This window comes from Octodon degus, unplaced genomic scaffold (genome assembly GCF_000260255.1).
Source record: "Octodon degus isolate 3935 unplaced genomic scaffold, OctDeg1.0 scaffold00007, whole genome shotgun sequence".
NCBI classification, from domain to species: domain Eukaryota; kingdom Metazoa; phylum Chordata; class Mammalia; order Rodentia; family Octodontidae; genus Octodon; species Octodon degus.
In genome coordinates this window covers 17,525,838-17,552,256 of record NW_004524583.1, presented here as the reverse complement: position 1 = coordinate 17,552,256, position 26,419 = coordinate 17,525,838, and the positions used below count along the sequence as shown (strand labels likewise).

Sequence of the window (26,419 nt, the reverse complement as noted above, 5' to 3'; positions counted from 1 at the left end):
TGCCCAGCTCCTTGGCAACAGGGCTTCACCATGGCTCAGCTCCAATGCACATCCTGGCCTGAAGTACGTGTGATGAGTTTTACACTCAAGGCCAGGTACACGGAAGCCGGTGGCAAAGCGCCAGAGAGCCAACCTGGAGGGCTTATTCTATCACTCAACTTCTTTTTCCACTCCAATCTTTCCTCAGCCTTTAATTAATAAGATCCTTGCTTTCCTAATGTAATCAGCGTTTCTGGAGCTCGATGTCTCTTGTAGAAATGTCACCCACTGGTCAACTTCCATTAGCCAGAGATACTATAGACCAGACATCTAGTAGATTGAGGCCCTCACTCTCACCATTCTGCATCAGAGCTGAGCTACTATCACTTCCTCCCTTGGTCTCGAATAGCTGTTTCCTGTCAGCCAGGCAAGAAAACTCAAACTGAGCTGTCTTCTAACAGTAAAATCTGTCTGAAGGCCAAAGGCTGAGGACAGTGCTGGGTCCACAGGCTGAGTTAAGGTGCTGCTGCTGAGGCCTTCTTGACTTCTCGCCCTGGCAGCTCTGCGCCCTAATGGAATGCTCCAGGCTGTGCCCTCCATCCCAGGAGAACTCAAACCACCACCTGGACGCTGACTCCCCTGAGGGCCATCTGTTTAGCAGAACTGTACCTAAGATGTAACTCTACCCTGCTGGAACCCCAAGTCTCTTTCTAGTGAACAAACTTCCACTGCCCATCTACCCACTTCTTTTGAGCTGAGCTGGGCCCTCAAAACAAAGGGGAAGGGCCACCGCTGCTCACTCAGGCTGTCACACAGGCCCTGCCTCTCTTCCGCAGCCATCCTGGCCTTTGCAGGGGCAAGAAGACACCACCACCACAAAGGATAAAATAAGTTTTTATTTATAGTCTTATAGTAAAGGGGGAAGCCTTAACTTGCAAGACAATTCTTCAGCAGTATGTACAACATACTTTTTATTTCCACGGAATGGAATCAAACACAGACAGAGACTACAGAGTAGAGTATACACTAGAAATCAGCAAATGCCAGGAACAGAGTAGGAGAATGACAAATAAATGAGGCCTAAACACACAACACCCTTCACTGGGATCTGCTGACTGCAGCCAGAACCAGGGCTGGATCACACAATGGAGACAGGGTCCGGGACAGGAGGGCAGAAGCAGGGGGTGGGCAGGGGAGGGGCCACACTGGGGCGCAGGTTTAGTACCAGGTAAATTGCTCTTGGTATTTACATTACAAAATCAGTTGGCTCTATTTCTTAGAAATACACATGAAGAGAAAGGGAGATGTGATCATTACTTTATGAATCTGTCACTTTGCCATTCTGACATCATCAGAGATAGGGATAATTCACTCAGATTCAAATTTCAGTAGCAGGAAATAAATATCAAAACATCATCACTGGCCCTCAATACAAAACCCCAACCCTACCCAACCTTCCCCCAGCCCCACCCTCTACCATGCCCCGGTGCAAGTCAAGTGGCTCTCTGTGAGGCTGGCTCCACAGGCGGAAACGGTGGCCAAGAGCAGCAGGAGTGAAACGCCACAGACTCTGCAAACCCGTCCTCACTTTCCTTTACACCCAACTTCTTCAAGGATCTGGTCTCTCAACAGGAGCGGTAAATAGCTTTTTAGAAAAAATCCTTACAAAGGAGAGGGGATAATTCTGATTACTTCAAACTGATCTCCTTCTTGAAGTAAAGCAGTTCACAGATTCACAAAGTCTGTCAAGGAGAGGCGGGCCAGGAGGAGAGGCCATGGGGCAGGCGTCCTCCAGGCATGTGCCCGGCGGGCTGGAGGAGCTGGTGGCTTGGCAGGACACCGTGTGCTCAGAGGTCCGGCCAGCCGTCTGTCCTCCACAGAAAAAGCTGCCAAGTTTGGGTGTTTTGGTTTAAAAACTCCTGGTGGGGACAGGGAATCCCTGAAGGGAACACAGTTAAAAAAAATAGTGAAAAGGGGAAGGAGCACAAGAGCTGTTGTCCAAGAGCGCCTACATAAAAATAAAAATTAAAAAAAGAGAGAAAAAAATAAAGTCTCTTAGAAGGTTCTGAGGGTTCTAATGATGAATTGAGAGGAGACGATGGAGACAGTTCTTATTGCTGGCCTGCCCCACGCAGCTTAGCTGGCCTCCATCCGGAGCTTCTTCCTGCTCTGGGGCTCTTCGGGCTCCGACTCCGAGCTGGAGTCTGAGCCCCCATCGAAGGCAGAGATGGCGCTGCCCTTGGAGTTGGTGTAGAGGCTGCTGTCCGAGGAGGGGTAGTTGGTCTGCAGCTGAGCACTTGACCTCGCTTTCTCCAGTGCACGGACTACAAGGCAACCAAGGGAGTGCGTTACTACCGTCTGGACAGCCACTGGGCTCAGGGCCGGCCCGTGCTTCCTAAGGACTTGCCGGCCACCCCAGGCTCAGGAGTGACTCCCTTTTGGCGGCTGCACACTCCATGCCCCCCTCCTCTCTCAGCTGGACCTGGGGGCCAGCAGACGTGGCCCATCACTCTGCCATGACACCCAACCCTGAAGAGAAGGCTGTGATGTCAACATCCTGCTATGGAAGCCCAGTGAGTGTAGAGTCCGGAGCAGGAGCTCCCTGTGGAATTCAGCAGTGCAACAACAGAGGAGAAATGGGCAGGCAACAACAGGTCCCACAGGGTCTGAAGGCTACTCAGCAGGAGAAGATGACACTAAAAGACTGGACTAGCCAAAGAAAAATTCTGGCTTAGCATTCACGTTCGATCCACTTGAAATGGCAAGCTGGACACTTGGAAGCAAGTCACCAATACTCACAAAATTCCTGGGCCTTCTGACGGAGAGCCCTTTCATGCAGGCTGCTCGGCCCGTTCACCAACCCTGACGCCACCCGCTGCCCAGCCCATGGTTCGGCTCAGCTCAAGCCTGGACAGGTCTTATTTATTATATTTGAGGTGTTCTAACCCAAGAGGTTACTTGCATGTCCTTTTACTTGCATCTTCCATGAGGGAGGAAGAGAAGTGAATTCCCCAGGAACCAAGAACTTGATCAGCTCTCGCTTTCCCCTGTGGTTGTAGGAAAAGGCGGGTGTGAGCGCAGGAGAACAGCGGGGCCTGGCCCGTGGGCTGCCCCGATTGGACGAGCACTGTCCGCGGGGAGGGCTCACTGTCCTGAGCACCCGAGCCTGGACTCACACGGGAAACTCCACTCCCAGGACCTCAGGCTCTTTTTAGACACCTGATGCCAGGTGTGACCCTACTGCAGGCAGAGCACCTGAGCCCCAAGGCCTTCTTGGGAGCGAGCAGGCAGAAATGACGCGAGCGTCCGTCGAGTCCCTGGCCTACCTCCTCCCAGGCGGGCGGCCGAGGCCCGCTGTGCAGGCCTGGGGCCTGGCGGGGGCTGCCGCTCTCGCTCCGTCCAGGAGCGGCCGACTGCAGGGCCAGGTGAGGCCTAGGCTGGCGGAGGACAGCAGGGCCAGCCGCCCCACAAGCTCAGCTGCTCACCTTGCTGCTCCAGGAGCGCATTCTGCCGCTTGAGGTCATCGATATCTTGCTGGTGTGTGTGGTTTTTCCTTCGCATGTACTGGATATATTCTGTGGCTTTGTCTAGGATTTGGGCCCGGGATGCCTGTTGCAATTTGAGAAAAAGCACAGGGGACTAATAAAGACCAAGTCCAGGCAGTAAGGGAGGCAGGCCCTCCCACAACGAACAGCTAGAAAGAGGAGGCCGAGGAGACGGCATGGCCAGTGACAGCCTTCTTTGGCCAAAGTGTCATGGGCTCCACAGAGCTTACCTCATACAGTCTCAGGAGTGCCACCAGGGCCCTGGCTCAGGAGGGCGCTGGCTCATTCAAACCACTGGCTACAGCAGCAGAGCCTGGGTGCAGACTGGTCCGCCTGACTCCCGGATTTGTTGGGGTTTTTTTTCGGAACTGGGGATTGAACTCAGGCCCTTGCGCCTTATTCCACTGAGCTGTCTCCCCGGCCCCGACTCCCGGATTTGTCCTCCTCCCATTCCTTCTGGTTCTTTAGCTAGCTTTAAAGTCCTCGCTTGACTGGCTGAAACATCAGAATGCTATTTAAGTGAACGCTCAGGCCACTCACTCTACTAGGGCCTGGATACAGGCTGCTGGTCCAGATGACAAGAACAAGGTGCTGCTGAGCAGGGTTGGGATGAGGGTGGGCGTGGGTTTTCCACCAGCATTTGCAGCCTGTAGCTGTTTACTCTTCCCAACGGAACCACGTGGGTAAGTCACTGTTCTGCCTCCTGACTAGACAGGTTCTGCCAAACTCTGCCAGTGCTTCCTGTCAACCCAGGAAAGGCATGAGGCTAAGCCCCCTCAGGGGCAACCACACCTCCATAGGTGTGGCCAAGTCAGCCTGGGCACTGCCCTGTCAATAAAATGGATGTCACACCTGGAAGCCCAACTTGTCTGGGACAGCGCCCCAAGGCTACACACACACCAGGGTTAGCCCTGGCCCGCCGGCCACATGCACAGAATTGTGCAAGGCCAAGAAAAGCCACAGGCTGAAGAGCCACATTCCTGCCATGGGGCTCCTGAGCTGTGGGCAAGCTTCTCACTCAGAGGTTCTCCACAGCTTTGTACTATAGCCTGACGGCTTTAAACAACACAGCATGGGGGGCGGTGGGGGCAGAAAGGCAAAGATAGCATCCACACTTGGGCTAGAAAAACTAATCTATAAAAAAAAATCCCTAGAAATTCCAACTCGTACACCTCTGGGCGAGCTGGGAACAAGAAACCTTATTCATCAGTCTTTGAAAGTACTAGAATTTCCAGCTTTCCTCTGTGGTACTTTTTCAGGCAATCTCCTTAGAGGAAATCATTCACGTGCAATCGTGTATCAAGTGAGTCCTGTGCAAGGCACTGGGCAGGCGCGTGGGGAGCGGGATTAGCCAGGCTTCTCTGCCCAGGGCTTTACCTCAACACTATCTAGACACACACAAGTCACAGGCAGCACGGGCAGGTAAAACCTGACAGCGCAGATGACAAAGGGCACCAGAAAGGCGGCTCCTGGCCAGCTGACTCCACACTGCGTGCCAGGCACTGGCGTGGCGCTGCACCTCATGGGACACACTCCCTGGGGAGACCGTGAGCCCTTCATCAGGTGGAGGCAGAACCTGTGTGAAAAGGTCACGGCAAGCAGGGCCCTGGCTCAGCCTGGGTACAGGCCAGCTGCACGCCCCCGGGGTGAAGTCAGGAATGGGAGGTGGGAGGGGCAAGTTCCACTCTGCACAGGGCTTTCCTAGGCCCGAGTTTTAAGGAGACAAATGAACATGGCAAGCGAAATACTCTGCCTCTCAGGATGCTGAGGATGGAACTGGAAGCGGTGGGCAGCAGGGGTAGGTGGCAGGCGGGAGGCAGGAGTGCCCCACGACTCTTGGTCTCTGTGGGCTCCAGCAGACACATTCCTCTCTGCTGTTCCTTATCTGCTGAGATTCGCAGGACTCCACCCTGTTTTCTACACTTTACCCTGCCACTAGTGACATCACTGATAGGCACAGCCACACCCCAATATTTTTCTCTCTTTTTGGTACCCAAAATCGAACTCAGGATCTTGTGCTTGCTAGACAGGTGCTTAAACCATTGGACTATCCCCCAAACCCCCCAATTTGTCTTGAAATTTGATTATTTCAAAGCTGTTTTCCCAAGTAACAGTTCCCAGAAGGCAATATCAGGGTTTTTTTTGTTTTGTTTTTTTTTTTTTGAGTTAGGATTTTGCTACGTAGTTCATGCTGGCCTTAAACTCATTATACAAGTCAAACACAGCGGTGCACACTTGTAATTCCAATTACTCCTAAGGCTGAGGCAAGAGGATTGCAAATTTGAGGCCAGCCTGGGTAACTTGGTGAGTTACTCTCCAAAAAAATTTGATTTTGAAAGACAGGGCAGAAGAGGTAGCTCAGTGGCATAAGTGACTGCTTGGCAAGCGCAAGGCTCTGAGTTCAATCCCAGTACCCTCCCCCAAAAATAAATAAAGTAAATGAAATTAAAGACAGACAGAGAAACTGAAGCTGTAGCTTAGTAGTAGAGCCTTTGCCTGGCATGTATGAAACCCTAGGCTTAATCCTCATTACTACAAAAACAAAACTCACAGATGTTCAAAACAAAACACCTTGGGAACCAGAGGCCAGCACGAGGCCACAACACGCTTGGCAGAGCTCTTCCTCCACTCCCTGCAAAAGCAGTGCCCTGGGCTGCTTGGGGCACCCCACCCCCAGCAGGTTCAAAAGAATGGTTCAGAGTTAACTTTGTTCTTTCTGTGCAACAAGAATTAAAATATAAGAACAAAATTAAGAGGCTAGGGAGACAGATGGGCGGTCCTATCACCTGCCTGGCAAGTGCAAGAACCATGGCCCTGGTACCACATGCCATGCGGACCACTGAATCCGGGTGTCGTGGTGAATGCCCGTAATCCCAGTGCTGGAGGCGCTGAGACAGCAGGATCACTACGAGTCCGAGCTGCATAGTGAGATCCTGTACCAAATGAATGAATGAATGAACAAATTTAAAAATACTCTCTCAGGCTTTCACACAGAGCACATTGGCCAAGCAATGTCCGTGACTTATCCACATGGCTGACACTGACAAAGGTTCTACAATCTGAGGTACAGGATATCTTAAGATAAATCCTGAGGGGATTTCGCTGACCTTATCAGACCCAAAAGCTGCAACTCTTGTTGCATAGGTCCTGCTTTACCTTGGTCTTAACCACCCAGCAGAAAAGTATAAAAACGAAATATAAGAAGTAAAGCCATGCTGTTATGTTGAGCTGTAGGGGACTCAGGTCAACAATTTCTGACATTGCCAGTGAAGCGGAAGACCCAATACTATTAGGAACTAGTGAACTCTTTTGGATTATTTTGCTGAGTTAACACACCTATAATATTCAAATAATGGAACTTAACAAAAAAAGGGTATACAGATGAATGACCCTTTTGTATCTGTGTATTCATGGTGGTTAGGATAGATATATAGTTACATTCTCTTAAAGAATAGAGGGATTTGTTCTAATGGTGTTTTTAGATAGGCTATCATGTCCGCATCTTGTACAGCAATTAACCACTGGGAGGAATGTATGTAATGTGTTAATTATTGAAACTGTCCTACCAATTTGATTTGAAACTGTCTCATTGCTATTTGTTTATCAATAAAATTATGGAAAAAAATAAATAAAATGTGAAGTGCAAAAAAATTAAAATATTTAATAAAAAGAAAAAATTAAAAAGTATAAATACAGAAATGTTCCAACATCTAACTGCAAGCTGGGGAGCCAGGGAGATAGCTCAGTAGAATAAGTGCTTGCCTGGCAAGCATAAGGGCCTGAGTTAAATCCCTGGTTCCACAAAAACAAAACATAACTGCAAGCTGGGCATGGTAGACCACGCTTATAATCCCGGCACAGGAGGCTGAGACAGGAGGATCCCTGAGAATTTGAGATCACCTGGGCTACAAAATGAGCTCAGGGCCTGAACCGCAGTGAGACCCTGTCTCAAAAAGACCAAAAAAATCCCCATAAAACCCAGAATCTATCTGCACACAGCGCAAGAGAGAAAAACAGAAAGTCAAGGCTGGAACATGCTCCGTTCACCTGCAGTGCCTTCCTCCTGTCTTTCCAAGCACAGGACGTAGGACCAGGCACAGCGGTACGTGTGGGCAGGCCCTTCCTTGTTTTCATGCACAGTAAACGTGCACAGTAAACGTGGAGGAGCCAGACCATTCCATCCCAGGCTGGCCTCGAACTCCCAAAGAACTCCCTGTGCCTCAGGGGAGGCAGGGGTTCATGGCATGAATGGGAAGGAAGCAGCCTCCGGGCTTCCGAGCTGTTTTTTCTCTATCAGGTAAGTCCAATATTCATTCACACTCTGCACTGACCAGACAGGGGACTCAGTGGGGACCTGGGTGATTTCACCCTGCTCGATTTTAGTTAGAAGGCCCTGCTTCTGATTCTGTCTGAGAGGAGGCGGCTCTGCTGAACAGTGTGAACACAGCCCGGGATGGAATGGACAGGGCAGAAGGGACTCGGGACGGAGGCAGCTGGGATTCTTACAAGGCCGTGAGTCAAGCTGTGCGTTCACATGTGGGAGCCACACGAAAGGGGGCTCAGCAGGCCCTCAGATCCAGGCTTGTACACAGCAACAGAACTAACAAGGCCAGGTACTGTTAAGCACAGCTGCAACCCCAGCTACGCAGGAGGCTGAGGCAGGAAGAACGAAAGTTCAAGTTCTGCCTCAACAATTAGTGAGGCCCTGTCTCAGAATTTTTTAAAAACAAAGGGCCATGGGGCTGGAGGGATAGCTCAGTGGTTAAAGCGCCTGCTTAGGCAAGCACAGAGACCACGGTTTGATCCCTGGCACCACATGTCTTGCCAGCCCCACCCTCAGCGCAGGCTGAGCCCCCCCCCCCCAAAGGGCCAGGGTATAGCGCAGCGGCTGCCCAAGATGCATGAGGTTTAAGACCTGGTATTACAAGGGAAAAATAAACGATAAAATAATGGCAGCAACTAAGACTGAACTAAGTACTAAGTGCCAGACAGCCTCACACAACCCTCCAAGTATTTTTTTTTTTCCTCTATTTTATAAAAGAGAAAATCAAGGCACAGAGCTGTAACTGACCCAGTGTTGTGTGGCCAGTAGGAAGCAGCACTAGAATTTGAACCCAGCCTTCCAGGACACCCGTATTTTGGGAATAGAAGGTGGCAAAAGAACAAATAAGAAAGGTCAACAGAGTTCCAGGAGTGCTGGCACACACTTGAGACCCTTCCTTCACTTGGGAGGCTGAGACAGGAGGATCACAAGGTTCGAAGCCTAGCTGGGAAACAGCAAGATTGGGTCTCAAACAACCAAAACCAAACAAACAAAAATGTCAACAGACTTGCAGGGACAGTGCTGTCCTAGCAGGGAAACCCTGAGGAGGAAAAGGAGCAGAGTCACAGATCGCCCAGAAGGGTGGCTGTGCGCCCTAATGTAGTACTCTCCCTGGAGGACCCCGTGGCCAACTTGCTCCCCGGTGCAGTGGGGCCACAGTGAAGCCCTGTCCAAGACCGGAGCTTGTCTTTCTTCTTTCTTCCTTTTAAAGACCAGTGAGAACCAAACAGACTCCTAGCACAGAAAATAGATGGCGAGGAAAAGCCCAAGGATGCCAGGCAGTCGGGAGAGGGAGGAAGGGGTGCAGCGTCAGCCCCTCTCAGCACGGCCAGCTTTGTGGCCCCTCAGTAGTCACGTGGGCAGAAACGAAGCCTCGGTGGAGAACACTGGGGCTGTGGCAGTGGGGGCCGGCAGGTCCCTGGCCCTTCCCGCTGTAGCAGCTGCCCAGACTGAAGGCTCAGACCACCCTGAGGCCCACTTCCTCTGAACACAGCTTCAAACTATCCAGAGTCTTGGCCAGAATCAAAGACCTACCTTATGAAAGGCCCCACCTCAGGAGAGTTCGATTCTAATCAGAAACTTTTTTTTTTTTTTGAGACAGGCTCATGCTGTGTAGTTCAGGCTGGCCTGGAACTGCAGCCAATCCTCTCAGCAGGGTGCGATTCCCGAGTGCTAGGACTGCCACCATGCCTGGCCTTATTAGAAACTTCTAAAACCCCAATTCATTACTGAATTCAAACACTGATGTTTAGGATCAAGTGCACGGTTATGAAGGGATTCCACACCTCCCAGGAGTTGGTCTCGGAGCCTGGGCCTGGGTAGAAAGCCAGGCTCTAGGTGACGCACAGAGAAGCACTCACAGCCCTCCCAAGACTGCCGAGGCCCGGCTGGGGAAGTGATCTGAGCTGCACTGGCCACTTCTCCCCTCGCTGTCAGGAATGGGTCCTGCTAGGTTCACACAGCTGTCTCGTCCCCCAAGAAGTCAAGTGGAGGAATGGAAAGAACTGCCCGGCTCACAGACTCACAGGCTTTACTCTGTACTAGTTATTTAAAGAAAATAAACCAGTTTTATTTTATTTTGTGAAATCTACACAAGCTTTTAAACAAGTCGAGGTAAACAGACAGGGCTGGGCAAGAATAAACCATCTTCTGAAAGAAAACAAGTTAACAAATCACAATAAACTTGGGTCCTAGGACTCTCGTAAAAGAGCAGAACCTCATCAGCCAATGCTTTCTGCCCTCAGGCCTGCAGGGCCCAGAGGCAGGGCCGCTCTATGGACCCTCTTTATTTTGGGCAGGGCCTTGCTGAGCTGCCCAGCCTGGGCTTGAACTTGTGATCCTCCTCCTTAGCCTCCCAGAGTGCTGGGATTCCAGGATGCACACCCAGGTCACCTGAAACCTTGTGTTTTTCCCCTCGTGCTCTGTAGCCTGAAACAAAGTTGTGGCATTTCGCCATCAAATTTTAATGGTGACTGACAGGAGCACAGACTTCCCCAAAGAAGAGCGCGAGCTGGTAAACACATATAGAAAAGCATGTATGCTCCTGGGCAGTAAAATACAAAAGCAATGACTATCCTTTGCCTATTACATTAGCTGCCCTTTAAAAAAAAAATCTCAGTTATGGTAAAAATGGGACTCTCGAAACACTACCAAATGACTGTCTTTAGAATCTGCTCCAGAAAGAAATGAAAGAACAAGGACATGAAAATAATTCTCCTTGAAAACCACCTTGGCAACACACAGCAAAAAAACAGATGCTCATACCCTGGACCTAGACCTAGCTCCTGGGATTCTTGTCCACGGACCACTGCCGAGAATGGCGGCCCATGCACCACAACGTTCACGACTACATTATTTATAAAACTTTAATCTGGACACTACCCAAAGTGACAAACAAAAACAGCCTAATTAACTAAACATAAATGCTACACTGCCTGTAGCGGGTGCAGTGGTGGCACACATCTGTAATTCCGGCACTTGGGAGGCTGAGGCAGGAGGACCACTACAGATTCAAGGCCAGCCTGGGCCACACAGTGAGCTCAAGGCCAGCCTGAACTGCAACGAGACACGGCCTTCAAAAAACAAAGAAGCTGCTTGGGAAAAAGGCATATCATGCAAAAGCAGAAAGCTATGCCACGTTTTAGCTACGTCAAGTATACACACGAAGAGACCAAAAGGAGAAACTGCAACATCCCATTTCCTTGTATCCTGGACCATCAATAATTCCATGGATTAAATATTAATAGCAGCTTTTTTGGGCAAGGAGGCTCCAAGCTGGGTTTTTTTGACAGCCACTTCAAGGTCATAGTCACTTTAGTGGAGGGCAAAACGGGACACTGTCTTACAACTGCAGTATGTACCAGCCAAGTGACTAATAAGCATTTTGATTTTTAAAATTTGTGCTTGCTTTTTGAGACAAGGTTTTGCTATGTAGCCTGGGCTGGCCCAGGACCCATGGCACTCCTGCCTCAGCCTCCCAAGTGCTGGGATAGCACGTGTACGCCACCAGACCCAGCTACTAATGGACACTTGAAATGTGACTACTCTTGAGTTGAGATATGCTCTAAGTATACACTACACACCAAGTTTGTGCTTTCTGAGATAGGGTCTTGCTACGTGGTTCAGGCTGGTGAATATTATAACAAAGGTCTAAGCAGATCTCTGCAGAATTAGGTTTCTGTTGAAAACCTTTTTTTTTTTGGTAGGTATCCAGGAATTGAACTCAGGATCTCACACTTGCCAGGCAGGCAATGTGACACTGAGCTATATTATGGTCCCTCTGTCGAAACATCTTACCTTCAAGTTTATAGACCCATTAACTTTTCTTTCTTTCTAAAAACAATTATTTATTTTTAAAAATTTTTTATTTTATTTTATTTTTTTAGGGAAGGGTCTACAGGGTGTTCAGGGTCTCATTACTAGATCGGACTTGTAGTGATCCGCCTGTTTACAGCCTCCCAAGAGCTGGGATCACAGGTGTGGGCCATGCCCAGTCTCAATTGCCATCTTAGTGCACCCTAGGGGCAGGATCAGCACGGCAGGCCTGGGGATCGAAACCCCAGTCCCTGCGCCTGCTTGCAGGTGCTTTGATCTGCTGAGCTATTTGGCTAGCCCTAAAAACAATTTTTAAAAATTAATTAATATTTATTTATTTGGTACAGGGTCTCACTATGCAGCTTGGACTCATAGTGATCCTTCTACCTTGGCCTCTCCAGCACTGGGATTACAGGTGGTTTCAGGGCTGGCAGAGGATGCAGTACCGGGGATCGAACCTGGGTCCTTTCGCTTGCAAGGCAGGCACTTAGACCACCGAGCTATCTCCCCAGCCCCAGAGTTGGATCTTGAGGCCAGCACTCAGATAATCCAAAAATAACATCCCCGGGAAAATGGGTAGACGAGTGCTGTCCATAACTAACTATAGAAGAGGGAAAAAAATGGGCAGGTAAGTTGGATTCTTTAGAGAACACAGAATTCAGGCAATGAAAAGCACTGGAGATTTCTGCAAGACACACGTACAATTTATAAGGAATCAAATAAATACATTGACAATTATGGAACCTGTCACTTAACTGAGATTTACCAGGTCTGAACAACAATTTAAGATGCAGACAATTTAAGAAGACACTAACTGCCACAGGCAGAGTCTGCACAGGTAATGACCTGAGTAACAAGGCCAAATAAAGGGTGGTGTATATTTCGTCTCACAAGCAATCACTCGAGGAGCCCAGATACGACCTGGGCAGTGTTGCTGCATGAGCTTCCACAGGCAGGAACCAGCTTCCAGATTAGGGCGCCAGGTGGGCAAGGGGCCTCCTGCCCTCAGCTTAACACTCACTGTGCTGCCTGCAGTGCACCAGGTGCTGAGGGGAAAATGCAAAAGGAAACCTGTCCCCTGCCTTCATGGTAGCCAGACGTAAAACTGTAGCAGTTAAGTGTTTGGATAGTCTCCGATTTTTTTTTTTTTTTTTAAATCTTTTGTTTATTTGTTTGTTACAGGGTCTTGCTACACAACTTGGCTATGTAGCTCGGACTCGTAGTGATCCTCCTGTCTCAGTCTCCCCAGCACTGGAGTTATAGACATGGGCCACCATGCCTGGTTTCAGTGGCCAGCACAGCATGCAGGTCCTGGGATCAAACCCAGGTCCTTGCACTTGCCAGGCAGGCACTTAGACCGCTGAGCTATCTCCCCAGCCTCAGTCTTTAATCTTAAGAACCATCACATTCTAGCCCAGGTATGGTGCCACATGGCTGTAATCCCAGCGGGGAGGCTGAGGCAGGGAGACTGCTGAGTTTCAAAAGCCTACTCACTATAAGCTACTCATTACACAGTGAGTTCAAGGCCAACTTGAACTAAGACCCTGTCTAAAAATAAACAAACAAAGGAACGAACTAAAGAAAGAACAATCACATTCTAGCTGGGACAATGCATACCTGTAATCCCAGTGCTCTTGGGAGGCTGAGGCAAGAGAATCACAAGTCTGAGTTCCCGTAGTAAGATCCTAACGAAATGGGCCAGGGATAGAGCTTATACAAAGACCTTGGGTTCCAGCCCCATGCTGAGGGGGGAAGCTTATCATATTACTTGTACAGAAATTATTTGGTTTGGGGTCAGGGAGATGGCTCAGTAGAATAAGTGCTTGCCTGGCAAGCACAAGGGTCTGACAGTCCCCGGTTCCGCAAAAAAAAAAAAAAAAAAAAAAAAAAAAAAAAAAAAAAAAAAAGAAAGAAAGAAATTATTTGGTTTCAAGGTCCACCAGTAAGGAGAATCAGACTTCTATGTTTAACTTCCTTTTTTCCCTTTATTTTTTTGTTGTTGTTATACCCAGGATTGAACTCAGGCCCTTGAACTTGCCAGGGAAGTTCTTATTCCACTGAGCCACCTCCTAGCCCTAACTTCCTTTTGATACTTATTACTGCTAATTACTAGGTTCAATCCCCTTTCTAGGAAGAGAAAGGCCTTCAAGAGTACCTATCAGCCCCTTCAGCCCCTGGAGGTCACACGAGGGCCTCCCTTACACAGAGGACAGAGCTGGCTGTTGCTGATTTTCCTCTGAAGAGCTGAGCGAGCTGCTATGAGCCAGCCCGCTTCCCCACTGAGGACCAAGCGCCAGGCTTGCGCCACTGTCTGCGATGGGACTGGCAAGGCCGGGCCCACACCAAACCCAGACACCCTGACCAGTGCAGACTAGGAGGAACCTTCTTTTCTGTGTTTCACCTAAGACTTGTGTTCTCCTTTCCACATGGCTTGCTATCTAGCAGGAAAAAAAATTCAGAGCACAAATGCCCCGAGAGCAATATGCATGATAAACAGCCATGTAGGAAGAGACTTTAAAGATGCGCAATCACTGTACACTCTGTATGGACGCAAACGGCAATGGTGGAAATCACCACTGCTAATGTGGACACCAGGCCTAATTTATGGGGTGGACAGAATTATATCTCTACATAAAAGCAAACTGTAAAGGAAAAAAGCAAACTGACAGGCTTCCCACCAGGCCCTGCCACCCACATACACAGTGAACCATTAGGCCCCTAGTACCTAACTAAAGACCCTTAAAACAAAGAATGACTTCTGTTAGTTACGGCTTCCCTACTGAAGACATGGGACCAAAACAGATTCACCCTCACTCTATTACTCTGGCTGGCTGCCTGCTGCTCGAATTCAATCCCATCTTTCCCAGCAGGCTCCATGTCCCGCTGAAAACTTCAAGAGACATGAACAACTGAAAGTAACAGCTCGAAAGTCCCCCTGCTAGCCCTGGGGCCAATGGCAAATCCAAATGGACCAGCAATTCTAATGAGATTTTTTTTAGGGCTCAGCGCAGATATACAGACAACCCTGCCCTTTGGATTAGCTACATATACCACTCAGTAAATTTTCATAGTGCCCTGGTATGACATATTGGCAAGATAAATGGCTCTAACGTTGCAAAGCTCTACAGATAATGACAACATATAATCAAGGTTGCCTTCCCCTTGCCTTCGTCCCTCCCTCCCTCCCTCCTAACACAGGGTCCAGGCTGGCCTTGATCTCACTGTGTAACCCAGACTGGCCTCAAACTTGTGTTGACCCTCCTGCCTGAGCCTCCCAAGTGTTAAGATTACAGGTGTATGTCATCACACTTGGCAATCCAGGTTTTTGTCTGTTTTTTGTGGTACTGGGGGCCCTGCGCTTGCCAGGCAAGTGCTTATTCTACTGAGCTATCTCCCCAGCCCAAGGTTTCTTTACATTGTCTGTGGTGTCGCAGAAAGATGGAACTTGGCAGCTACAGCCCCAAGTTCTAGAGCACCTTTCTATATACAGACTGGGGCCGGATCTTGGGCTATTTATTTCTAACAATTCCACTGACAGGAGGAAGAGCAGCAGCAGCAGTGCAACTATCTGAATTACTACAGCACGCTTTACAGAACCACTGTGTGGATTTAACTTTACATTGCAATACAGATATAGATGCAAAAGTAAGTGTTCTGGGCTGGGGAGATAGCTCTGTGGTGTAAGCATCTGCCTGGCAAGTGCAGGAACCTGGGTTTGAACCCCAGTACCGCAAGCTGCGCCAGCAGAACCCCAGGCGCTCCTTGCCAGCCACTAAAACCAGGCATACTGGCACATGCTTGTAATCCCAGTGCTGGAGAGGCTGAGACAGGAGGGTCACTGAGTCTGAGCTGTGTAGTAAGACCCTGTACCAAGTAAATAAATAAAGTATTTTTTTAAAAAGTGAGTGTTCTTTATGATGTTTATATTAGAAATATAGGAAACAAAGGACAAATAGAGTTTGGGTCTCACATTCAAAGTTTTGCTTTTGTTTTTTCTAGGTTAGGATGCTCTACCCTTGGTTAAGATCCAATTCAATCGATATTGATTTCTCTTTAACAACAAAAAGGCTTAGGACTCAAAGACAGATAATCCAATCTAGAACATAGAGATGCTCCAATCAAAGGAGACTGGAAGGGTCCAGTCAGTGGATAGCTCAGGGGATTAAAGCACCCGCTTAGGCAGGCGCAGAGGCCAGCCTGTGGTGCCAGTGACAGCACGCTGAAATGATTGAGACTGGGCATGAGGGCGTGCGCCTGTAATCCCAGCACTTCGGAGGCTGAAAAACAGGAGGATCACTAGGAGTCCGATGTGTATAGTGAGACCCTGTACTAAATACATTAAAATAAGTAAAATTTAAAGAGAGAGCGAGAGCGTGAGAGAGCGAGAGCGTGAGAGAGCGAGAGAGAGCGAACGAGAGAGAGACTAGAACATGAATGAACAGACTCAATCAAAGGCTTTCCCTTCTAAGAATCTGAGCTAAACTCCCTAAAACTCACATGGCGAAATCAGCATTTCCCAACTGTTTGCGCAACATCACCACCTTAATTAGTGCAATCGAGATCAACAATGAGTCCATTTCCTCTGGTTCTGATACTACCTTTTAAAACAAAATTGCCACATGTAGTAACAATGCAAGCCTGAGAGACTAAGGCTTCCTGTAGACTAACTGCACCTCTCAAACTGCTGCAGACAGAGGATGATGACATGCAAACAGGACACAGGACAGGGGGTCGGCAATTACAAAGGCATTTTGTCAATTCTCAGACTGGGCTTTGCTACTGGCTGCATCAAATCTAGTTCCCCTAGACTGCTGCCCTCCCTGGGTGACGGCCGGAGCTGAGAGCAGCTCCTCCTGCTCCCATCCCCGCAGTCACCTCCAGCTGCTCTGGCCTCCTGTTCCCTCCACCGGCCCAGGGAGGCTCGCGGTCCCCACCTCAGGAACACCGGTCCACCTGCCTTCCCCTGCCAGGCAGTCACTCATCAGCAGAGGGGTGCGCAGTCTTGGCTTTACTTCCTTCGACTCAACTCAAATGCCACCCTGCCCGTGAGACTGCTCCTGTCTGCTCTAATTAAAAGTGGAATCTTTCCTTCCTAGTTTAATTTTTCTTCATACCTCTTATCTGACAGTGAATGGATATATACATATGTATAATATATGTAAATTAAGTATATGTAAATATATATTAAATACATATGTTTATTTTTTCTCCTTTAATTTGTTTGTTTTCTCCCTTCTTTGTGGTGTTACGAATTGAACCCTGGGTCTTTACGCTGCACTATATCCTGAGCACTTTCATTATTTTTTGATAGGATCTCGTTAGGTTGCCCAGACTAGGCTTGAAATTATGAACCTCCAATCGCAGTCTCACGGATATGTGCCATGATGCCTGCTTATTTTTGTTTAGCTCATTTCCTATTATTCCTTTATTGGTGAGACTGCTCTTCCCCTCCCTCCCAACTGCTGCATTTCTAGTACCCAGGACAGCGTGGGGCAGACCTGAGGAATCGCTACAGTGAAAGGGCCACAACACACGGAACTACTCCATTTGTAAGGATACCAAATTCAAGCCTTCAGCTTTCTTCAAACAAGGCAACAACGGATTTAGGATAATGAGATTAGAAGTACTTACGGATGAATGTTATGGCAGCGGAAAGCAGGCTGGAGGAGGAGGCGGCGGCCCAGCTGTGGCCCGTGACCTCACTCTCCGTGTTCGCAAACTTAAGAATGCTTAAAACTCATCTGACTGTTAGTCATAGATACAGATGCCCCACTGGCTCCAGGAAGCTCAACTGGTAGTCGTTCCAATGTGGGTGGTCCATGGCTCCCCCCTGGAGACGCACCACTGTGGCGCCACTCCTGGTTAGATGCGAGCCTAGGGCGGGGTAGCTGTGTCTCATGAAGTGATATAAACTGATACTGTGGCTGTCAAGGCTCAGATAAGCACAAGACAATCTTTTGTATGTGTGTACTCTGACTAAAAGAGTCTCCTCGTCATAAAAATTTCTTGTGGTACTTGAATGTTACTCCAGGTAAGTAGTTGGTTCAAGGTGATTAAATCAAGTCCACACCAAGTAGGCTTAATCTGAGGCAAAGTCTGGTTTTGCAATAGCAGGTATTCGCAAGGACATTTTTCATAAAGCTCAGACCTACCCCATTCTTTAGCCACGTGTGAAGCCACACCTTAGATAAAGCACAAGGCATATGACTTAACCAACTGAAACAAAATAAATCATGCTAGTTCCAAATCTGACCCTGGGTAAACACACCCCAGGACCCCCACCACACCAGCAGGGAAGCCACTCCAAGTACATACTCTTGCTAACTAAATAGCTGCTTCTTTTTGCTATCTATTTTTAAAAATTATTATGACTTGGTGTGTGGTTCTAGGGATCAAACCAAGGGTTTTGCATGTGCTAAGCAGGCACTTGGCTACTGAGCTACACCCTCCAGCCCAAAATAGCTGTTTCCTTAAATAGTGGGTCACTCAAAAAATAATCAGTGTTTCCCACTTCGCCACTTACTTCACTAAAGGGTTAGGGTAGCCAGCAGCACACTGTGTCAAGGACGGAACTAACTGTATGAAAAGAAGCTTTCTCTAAATTCCAAGGAATGACATTAAGTCGCTAACTTTTACTCAGTTTTTTGAATGTGGAAACAGCTGGTGCCCAACCTCTATGGACAGTACTAGCGGGAGAAGGCTACCAGTTGCGGGGGTGAGGGAGAGGGAGCGGTTCTGTCTTTCCTTCTACTTCAAATGAACATGTCTCTTTACTCAAATATTTTGTTTCAAAGCTTCAAGTGCTCTCTACACACCTTGGAAAGAACGGCCAGCCAGGGCTGGAATGTCATTGATGCCCACATGGGTTTGTGGGCAGGCCTGGAAGCCTTTTTTCACAGTAAGTACTAAACTCTGAACTCCACAAAGAAGAAATTCTCACGGCAATCTAGGAAATCATTGACCTTGGGAATCTGCAGTGAGATGCCAACCTAACGCCATGCTACAGTGTGTAGCTACAACATCTCGATTAATACAGTATAGACACCAATGGTGGAAAAGCACTCCTGCCCATGTCTTACAAAGAGCTCATTCCATCTGACGTTTCTGCCATGGAGAAATGAAAGAAGCTACGTGATGATCTTCCAAAGAATCAAAAAAATAAGGGAATCATTCCATCTGCATATCTCTGACTTTCTTTCTTTCCAGACAGGTAAGTGTCCTAAGCTCCATAAAGAGTTGCAAACCAGCGGGGGCCAAGTGGCTTCCTCCATAAACTCACCTTCTCTCCTTGGAGTGATGGGACTGAGTCCCGCAAACTGTGAAAGCTGTCTTTGATGTGGTCCCTACGTTTTCGTTCCAGTGCATTATGATGAGCCCGTTTGTCAGCCTAGAAGAACAGGAGAAAGAGTCCATTAGGAACGTCACTACTGGGGCCTGGAAAAAGGCAGGTGGGGTACAGCCTGGAAGGATATGCTGTCAGCGCTGTTCCTGCTGAGTGCACTGGGAGGACTGTCGAGCTAGGAGTCTCCAGAATTAGGCTCTGCTAAAGAGGTAGAAAGGGGTGAGCAAGGCTTGCAACAGGAACATCCAAAGCAGCTCGATGCATCCAGTTCATGCATAAGTAAAACCAAAAGTTATTCATGAGGGCAAAGTGCGACTCTCCTGCAACATCAGTGGCCCCAACTTAATTATGTAACAGCCGCCAGTCCATGGCTGGGAGGTGATTAGAAATAGCTCTAGTGAGCCTCTTCCTAAGGTGTGATCACCCCCACTGCAAGAGATCTGGAGGCACGGGAGGGGTCGAGTCACTAGTACAGTGCTGCTCTCCATGTAAAACCCGCGGCTGGTGGACTTGTCTCCAAGCCTGCTAAAAGGCACTAATTTCATCCTTGCATCAAATCATAGAAAAGAAACTGAAACCTCTGGAAAACCCAGTTGCAGGAATCTGAGATCATTATGACAGTTCTGACAGAGATGCTAAGTGCATTCAGAGCTCCTGCTTTGTAAAGCAGATCCAAGATGCTACTCCGCCAAGAGCTTTCCTCCACATGCGGAGCCAGGAAGGTACTTCAGATGGGGCCTCCAGACACCCACGCACTCTGGCTCTATCTCCTCAGGTACTGCTGCATACCAGGCTAAGTTGCCAGTTTTTAAACACCCCAAGCAGTTAGTGTCACAAGGAGCAGCCAACCTAAGACTGTGAAGACAGCCAACAAGGCAGGGTCGGCTCTGCGGCACTTCCAGAGAACACAGCCGGGCAGCACCACAGGGAGCTTCTGCCGCCCCACTGAAGGACGTTCGCCAAATGCAACACAAACCCAAAGCAACAACTGCACCACACTCGCACTCTGGGAGCTATGGAAAATTAGCCAACAGTTTCTCTGGAACACACCAGGCTACAGTGAGCCAGCGTCAAGAGTTACGTCTTGGGCCGGAGAGATGGCTCAGTAGAATAAGCGGCTTCCCTGGCAAGCGCAAGGGCCTGAGTTCAATTCCCGGTTCCGCCAAAAAAAAAAAAAAAAGTTACATCTGTATGTGACAGAGCGAGGTGGCTTTAATCAATCCACCCAGACATAGGACCAGGAATCTTAAAAAATGAAGCAAATGAGAGCAAATAACTTGGTGTAGCACAAAAATAACACTGCCTCCACTGAATTCTTATATACTCAACAAGGTACAGGCAAAAATCTAAAAGGACAGAGTTGTGAGAATGAGAAAATTTGACATTCCCACATCTAATCCTCAAAGTCCAAGTCATTCCAGAGAAGGGGAGGCAGGAACAGCTGTGGTCACATCGTCACATGCATCCCCTACAGCTTTGCTAAGCTGGCCTGCGATCCCCTCAAGGCCACGATCCTCCACAGCAGGGCACTTTCTGGGGAAATGAAGCTTGGATACTTCTCAAACTGTCTTGCCTCAAGTCTGAATTCACTATACAAGGAGTATTTTGTGAACTATATTAATGTGGACTAGTATGAGGAAAGGCGTGGGGGCAGGATACCAAGCCTGGGACTAACCACCAACGGTTTAAGTACGACCATCCCATCGGGCAGTTTGCACCCCTGCTTGTACAAATGCATCTAATCACTTGTTTGTATCACTAATACAATTAATAAAAAGCCATCTGATGGGACAGTCATTCATGCAGGACCAGTGTTTCAAGCTACCTGGCGTGAGAATCACAGCCCCGTTGTGAACACGTTAAAGGTATCACTATAATGCAGAGGAAAAAAAACAAAAAAAACACCTGGGGCCGGGGAATATAGCTCAGTACATGAGTTCAATCCCCAGTTCTGAAAAACAACAAAACACCTAAAAAAACAAAACAAAACACCTAACAATGCTTCCTAATAGTAGAATAAAATACCTTTAAGATATTGAATGTATTCTCAGCAGCTACTCCTTTTCTAACCTACTGCTCCCTGTTGTCATCTACACAATGGTATGCAGGGTGGGGACTGCACCTAAGGAGCTTGGAAGGCCAATGGCTGACCCTTGGCCTGTATCTGCCTGTTCAGTGTCAGCTGTGTACGGTCCAACGTGGTCTACTTCTATGCAAATTAATCACCCGGCTATGGTCTTCAGGAGCAGCCCAGGATACTCCTGACTACTAAATCACCCAGATTCCTGGCCCTCCGCCCAGCTTAAGAGCTGTGCACGGAAGCAGTGACACCACAGTCACCCACAACTCCTCCCACTGATACAAATAATTTTTTTTTCTTTAACCTGAGGGAGCCCTGCAAATCTCAAATGGCTAGAATCAAGTTGGACTTGGTTTCATGCAGGCCTGCCCTGTAGGCAGGGAGCTGAGTATAATCTAACACCAAAACATCCGCACAATGCACCAGCCCCCTCCCATTCAGGAGTCTGAAAGGACTCAAATGCACAAGTCCTTCGGTTAGAGGATCGTGAGTGATCTTGGCTGCAGACCATCAGCAGAAATCTTGGCTTCTCATCTGGGGAGGCGGCCAAGCCTGAGAAGTTGGCTCAACAAGGAGAGGCAGCAGTGCACTGCCTGGTAGAGCGCCGGGACTGGGGCCTGTTGTTTTCAAGTAGTGGATGGAATTTCTGCAGTAGTTCCAAGCCCAATTTAACTAGCAGAAGAGTGGAACCTTAGACCAATCCCTGCTGCCATGTCCACCCGAGCTGCTACACCTAACTGGAGTCCATTTTAAAGTCCTGGAAATAATGGCATGGATGTCTTTTTTTTGGGTCTCAAGCCTCCTCTGTAACAGCAAATCAAAAATATGCACAACTAACATGACTAACTCCAGGCAACTCTGAATTAACAGCTAGGGGCTTGAACAAGCACACAAAAGACTGGGAAAACTTTTATACAAGACTAAGAGTTCTCTTTGGGAAATATTTCCAAACCACACATCCATCCTGTCTAACCCCCTCTCCCAAACAGCCAAAGGCCCAGCTGGCAGGCTTATCACGACCCTACCAACTGCCTTCATTTGCTGGCAACCCTGTCCCAAAACCCCAAGTGCTCAGAGGTAAGAAAACCTGGGTGGAGACAACCATATAAAATATTTAAGGTCCTCCCACAGACTCAGAGGAGGTTTTTTTAGAGCCAAACAATTGGCTCTTGAACATATAAAACTCGACTCAAATAAGCAAGCTTTCTCTTACCTGTACTGGGAAGGATATATCTGCTAATGAACTCGATGAAAGGTATTAGGCCCAGTTCTAGGAGACAACAGGTCTTCTTGGGCTGTTCAGCAGGCCCAAGCAGCTCCCCTACAAGTCCTCTAGGAGCAGTGGCTGGAGGCTGCTTGCTCTTCAAGTACAATGAATTTGCAGCTTCTGCCCAAGACCCCTTCCGTTAGGGCATTGGTGGTGAACCCATGGCACGCATACCAGAGGGCTGTTTATGTCATCGAAAGTTCTAAAAAGGTTTTAGGGCATCCCAGGGTAACAGAAAAATGAAGGAGCTGGCTGGGTGTGGTGGAGAATGGCTGCCGCCGCTGAGGCAGGACAACTGCTGGGTGTTTGAAGCCAGCCTGGGCAAAGCTGGACTACATGGCAAGGTCACCTCAAAAAAGCCCCCACCTACCCAGAACAGGCACATCAGAAACACTAAGCAATACCGAAGAGTAGCTTACAAATGCTTCCTAGGAACTATGGCACAGTGGCTTCTAGCTTTGACATCTCTGCCAAGTTTTTTTCACTTGGCCTGTTTTAGTTCTACCAAACATTCCACACTGGCAGCAAAATAAAAACTTTCACTTATAATCTGTCCATCTCCAACACTTTACAAGTATATGTTAAGTGTGGGTATATGAAGGCAAATATTATTTTGTTGTCCAATAAGTTATTAAACTGGCAACAGGCCACTGAAGCTAGAGAGGTCTGTTCAGAATTGAAGGAAATCTCTTAAAATCATTTCCTTTCAAATTCATGGCACAGGGGGCTGGTGAGATGGCTCAGTGGTCTAAAGCACCTACTTAGAACAAGCTAAGCAAAAATGCAGCGACCGCGGTTCAATCCCCAGCACCACATGCCAGCCAGCCCCGCCCCCTGGTGTGCTGAGCTGGCCACACACACACACACACACACTAAATAAATTAATTAATTAATTAAAAAAAAAACAAAAAAAAAACCAAATTCATGGCACAGAAAAATGCATTTCTGTTCAAGGTATTACTTGTCCCCAGTCTTATTTTCCGCAAATTGTAGGTAAACAGCGTGGGGAAATAAAATGTTTCATTATTCAACAACGCGCATGCTTGCAGGCTATTAATCCCTCTTACGTGGGGGAGCTTCTCACATCCAATACAGAAAACCTACAGCACACAGGAACCTGTGGTGCTCACTAAATATTTACAACCCTGAAGAAGTTAAATAGTTGAGCTGGGTATGGTGGCGCACGCCTGTAATCTCAGCACTCACTGGGGAGGCTGAGGCAAGAGGAATACTGTGAGTTCCGAGACCAGTCTAGGGTACACAGTGAGCTCAAGGCCAGCCTGGACTGCATAATGAGACTGTTTCAAAAAGACAAAAAAAAAAGATACTGTAATGTGTTCATTATTAAGCTACTTTTTTAATTTTATTTTTTGGTGATTCCAGGGATCAAACTCAGGACCTTGAGCTTGCCAGGCAAGCACTTATTCCACTGAGCTATCTCCCTGGCCCCTATTAAGTAAGCTACTTTCGATGAACACTAAGGTCACCAAAAATACAAAAGCTCAAAGTTCCCATCTAAAAATATGTGTTTATTATTTCTGATAAGAAACAGGTACAGGGGCTGGTGAGATGGCTCAGTGGTCTAAAGCACCTACTTAGAACAAGCTTAGTGAAGCCCAAAGCCCAGGGACCACGGTTCAATCCCCCAGCACCACATGCCAGCCAGCCCGCCCCCTGGTGGGCTGAGCTGGCCACACACACAAAATAAATAAATAAATAAAATTAAAAAAAAAAAAAAAGAAAAGAAACAGGTACAATAAATAAAACTGAAGTGCTAAACAACTTAAAACATTCACTTTAAAAATCAACCCAAGGGCGGGGAGATAGCTCAACTGCATAAGCACTTGCTGGGCAAGCACAAGATCCTAAGTTCGATCCCTGATCCCTGGTACAAAACAAACAAACAAAAAAAAACACCATAAAATAATGGCCAACTGGAACGGACTAACTCCTTAAAATCCCCAACAGGAGATAATTTCAATTTCCCAGCATCTGTCCTGCTTCAAGCCTGGTATACATTTCTGTACTCTAACGAAGACATTTGTTTCTGAGGTTTTCTCTATCTTTCAGTGCCAAGAACAATGTGGAAAGCAACATTATTATCTAAATATGACATCACAGCCACTTGAAAGGAGGGTACCCTGATCAGAAAATTTAACCTGAACTACCATCTGCTTCGCCAATTAGCTCCTGCGCCATTACTGGCATCTTTAAGACTTTTAAATATAGGAACAGCTTTTGCTCATACAAGCACATTCAGGGACTAAACCTGACATTGTTATCACTGTCAAGACTCTAAACAGGGACCGAGTACATGCCCTGGCTGTGTACAACCGATTCCAGCTAAAACAGACCGTAATTTCCTGAGTATAGTAAATTCCAATTTCAGAGGCAAACAAGTTCACTGTGATTTCTTAAAAAGCAAAGAGCTCTGAAAAGTTAAAAACACTTCCTACCAGAAAGGTCCAGAAGTGAGCGCACAAATCTGCTTGCACCATGTCCAGCTGACATGAAGGACGACACAAGAGAACAGCATAGCTCCAATCCCTCATTTCTCACCCTTTCACTCTTTCCCTCAGAAAAGGAAAAGGTACCCTGGCACAAAATATCTGGCCCAGGAATTTATCATTAAAATTCAACCTTTTTCCTTCAAAAAAACAATAAGCTAACAAGAGTAGGATTCTGCCATGTACTGAATTTAGTAATACAGATCGGGGTGTCTTTCTTTACTACAGCTCACTGGTCACTGAAGAAACTGTTTTCCATTTGTACTGAGGCAACAGGAACATTCGTCAAATCAGTTTCACTTTCTGTTAACAGCTAGCCTCACTTCCCAATTCTGCTTCTGCTGAGCGCACTGCATTTTTAATGCAGCAAGGCCTAGATATTGTTGTGACATCATAAAACATGAATGAATGTCTTTTTCTATTAGAACTCACAAAACGTTTCCTAAGTAACTTTTAAAAAGTTCTTCTGTAGCCCTATATATATGGCAGGTCATTCTCCGTATCTTTTCCTGAATATTTTTCCCCCAAGCAAAATAACATGAGTTTCTCATCAAAATTTAAAAGATCCCCCTGGGCTGGGGCTCAGTGGTACAGAGCTCTTGCCTTGCATGCACAAGGTCCCAGGTTTGATCCTCAGCATCACAAAACAAAAAGCCCAGCTGTGGTGGCATGGTGGCAGGCACATGCCCATAATCCTACCACTCTGGCAGGTCTGAGGCAGGAGGATGACAAGCATGAGCCTAGCCTGGACAATTCAGAGTCTTAGTAAGACCTGCCTGGAAAAAAAAGAGGGCTGGGGATATAGCTCAGTGTGAAGATCCTCCTAGATTTAGTTCCAATACTGTGAAGGGAGGAAAAAACAAGCATTTCCTATTCTAAATCTCAGGAAAAAAAAAGAAAACAAAGAATCCTTTTTAGCCTACCCACTCATAATAGCTGTTTGACATATTGTAAAGTTGTCTACAATACTTATGGTAAAAATTGTCTACAACACATCTTGTGAGAAAAAAGTAACTCTCAATAAGGAAATGTATCAAATTAAAGTCTTGAGGCCCTAGCATCAGAAACTAAACAAAACAACAGAGTCAAACCTTTTCTTGTCTACTTCCCAAAATTAAAGGAAAAAAAAAATCCAAGGCCTCATAATACCAAACCAGACACATCTATCAACATATGGGTGAATATGAATATATATATATATTTTTTTTTAATTTTTTTTTTTTTCCTTTTTTGAGGCAGTCTTGCTACATAGTCTAGGTGGCAATCTCGGCCTCCTGAGTGCTAGAAGTACAGGTGTGAGTACCATGCTTGCCTCACTGGATGAATATTTTGAAAAAGCAGAAAGCTTTTAAGAACTGTGAGCCAAGTGGATACAGTGGCACAATCCTGTTATCCCATCATTCAAGAGACTAAGGCAGGGGCTGGAGAGATGGCTCAGTGGTCTAAAGCACCTACTTAAAAAAACAAGCTTGGCAAAGCACAGGGACTGCGGTTCGATCCCCAGCACCACATGCCAGCCAGACCCGCCCCCTGGTGGGCTGAGCTGGCCACACACACACACA

General features: G+C 47.5%; 1 protein-coding gene across 5 annotated transcripts in view; it reads right to left on the bottom strand.

The window, feature by feature from the left end:
* Positions 1-937: 937 nt before the first annotated feature.
* Max (MYC associated factor X) overlaps positions 938-26,419 on the bottom strand; it is a 28,433-nt gene continuing 2,951 nt past the window's right edge. For 2 of the 5 annotated variants that reach the window (XM_023702835.1, XM_023702837.1), the window contains 3 exons: positions 18,941-19,048; positions 3,465-3,594; positions 938-2,303 (listed from right to left, as the gene is read on the bottom strand). In XM_023702835.1, the coding sequence (XP_023558603.1) occupies positions 2,116-2,303; positions 3,465-3,594; positions 18,941-19,048 (426 nt within the window). In that variant the 3' untranslated portion in view covers positions 938-2,115. Of the gene's footprint in view, positions 2,304-2,941; positions 3,027-3,464; positions 3,595-18,940; positions 19,049-26,419 lie in introns of those variants that run through there. The other 3 variants (XM_004624780.2, XM_023702838.1, XM_023702839.1) reach the window with 2 other exon arrangements.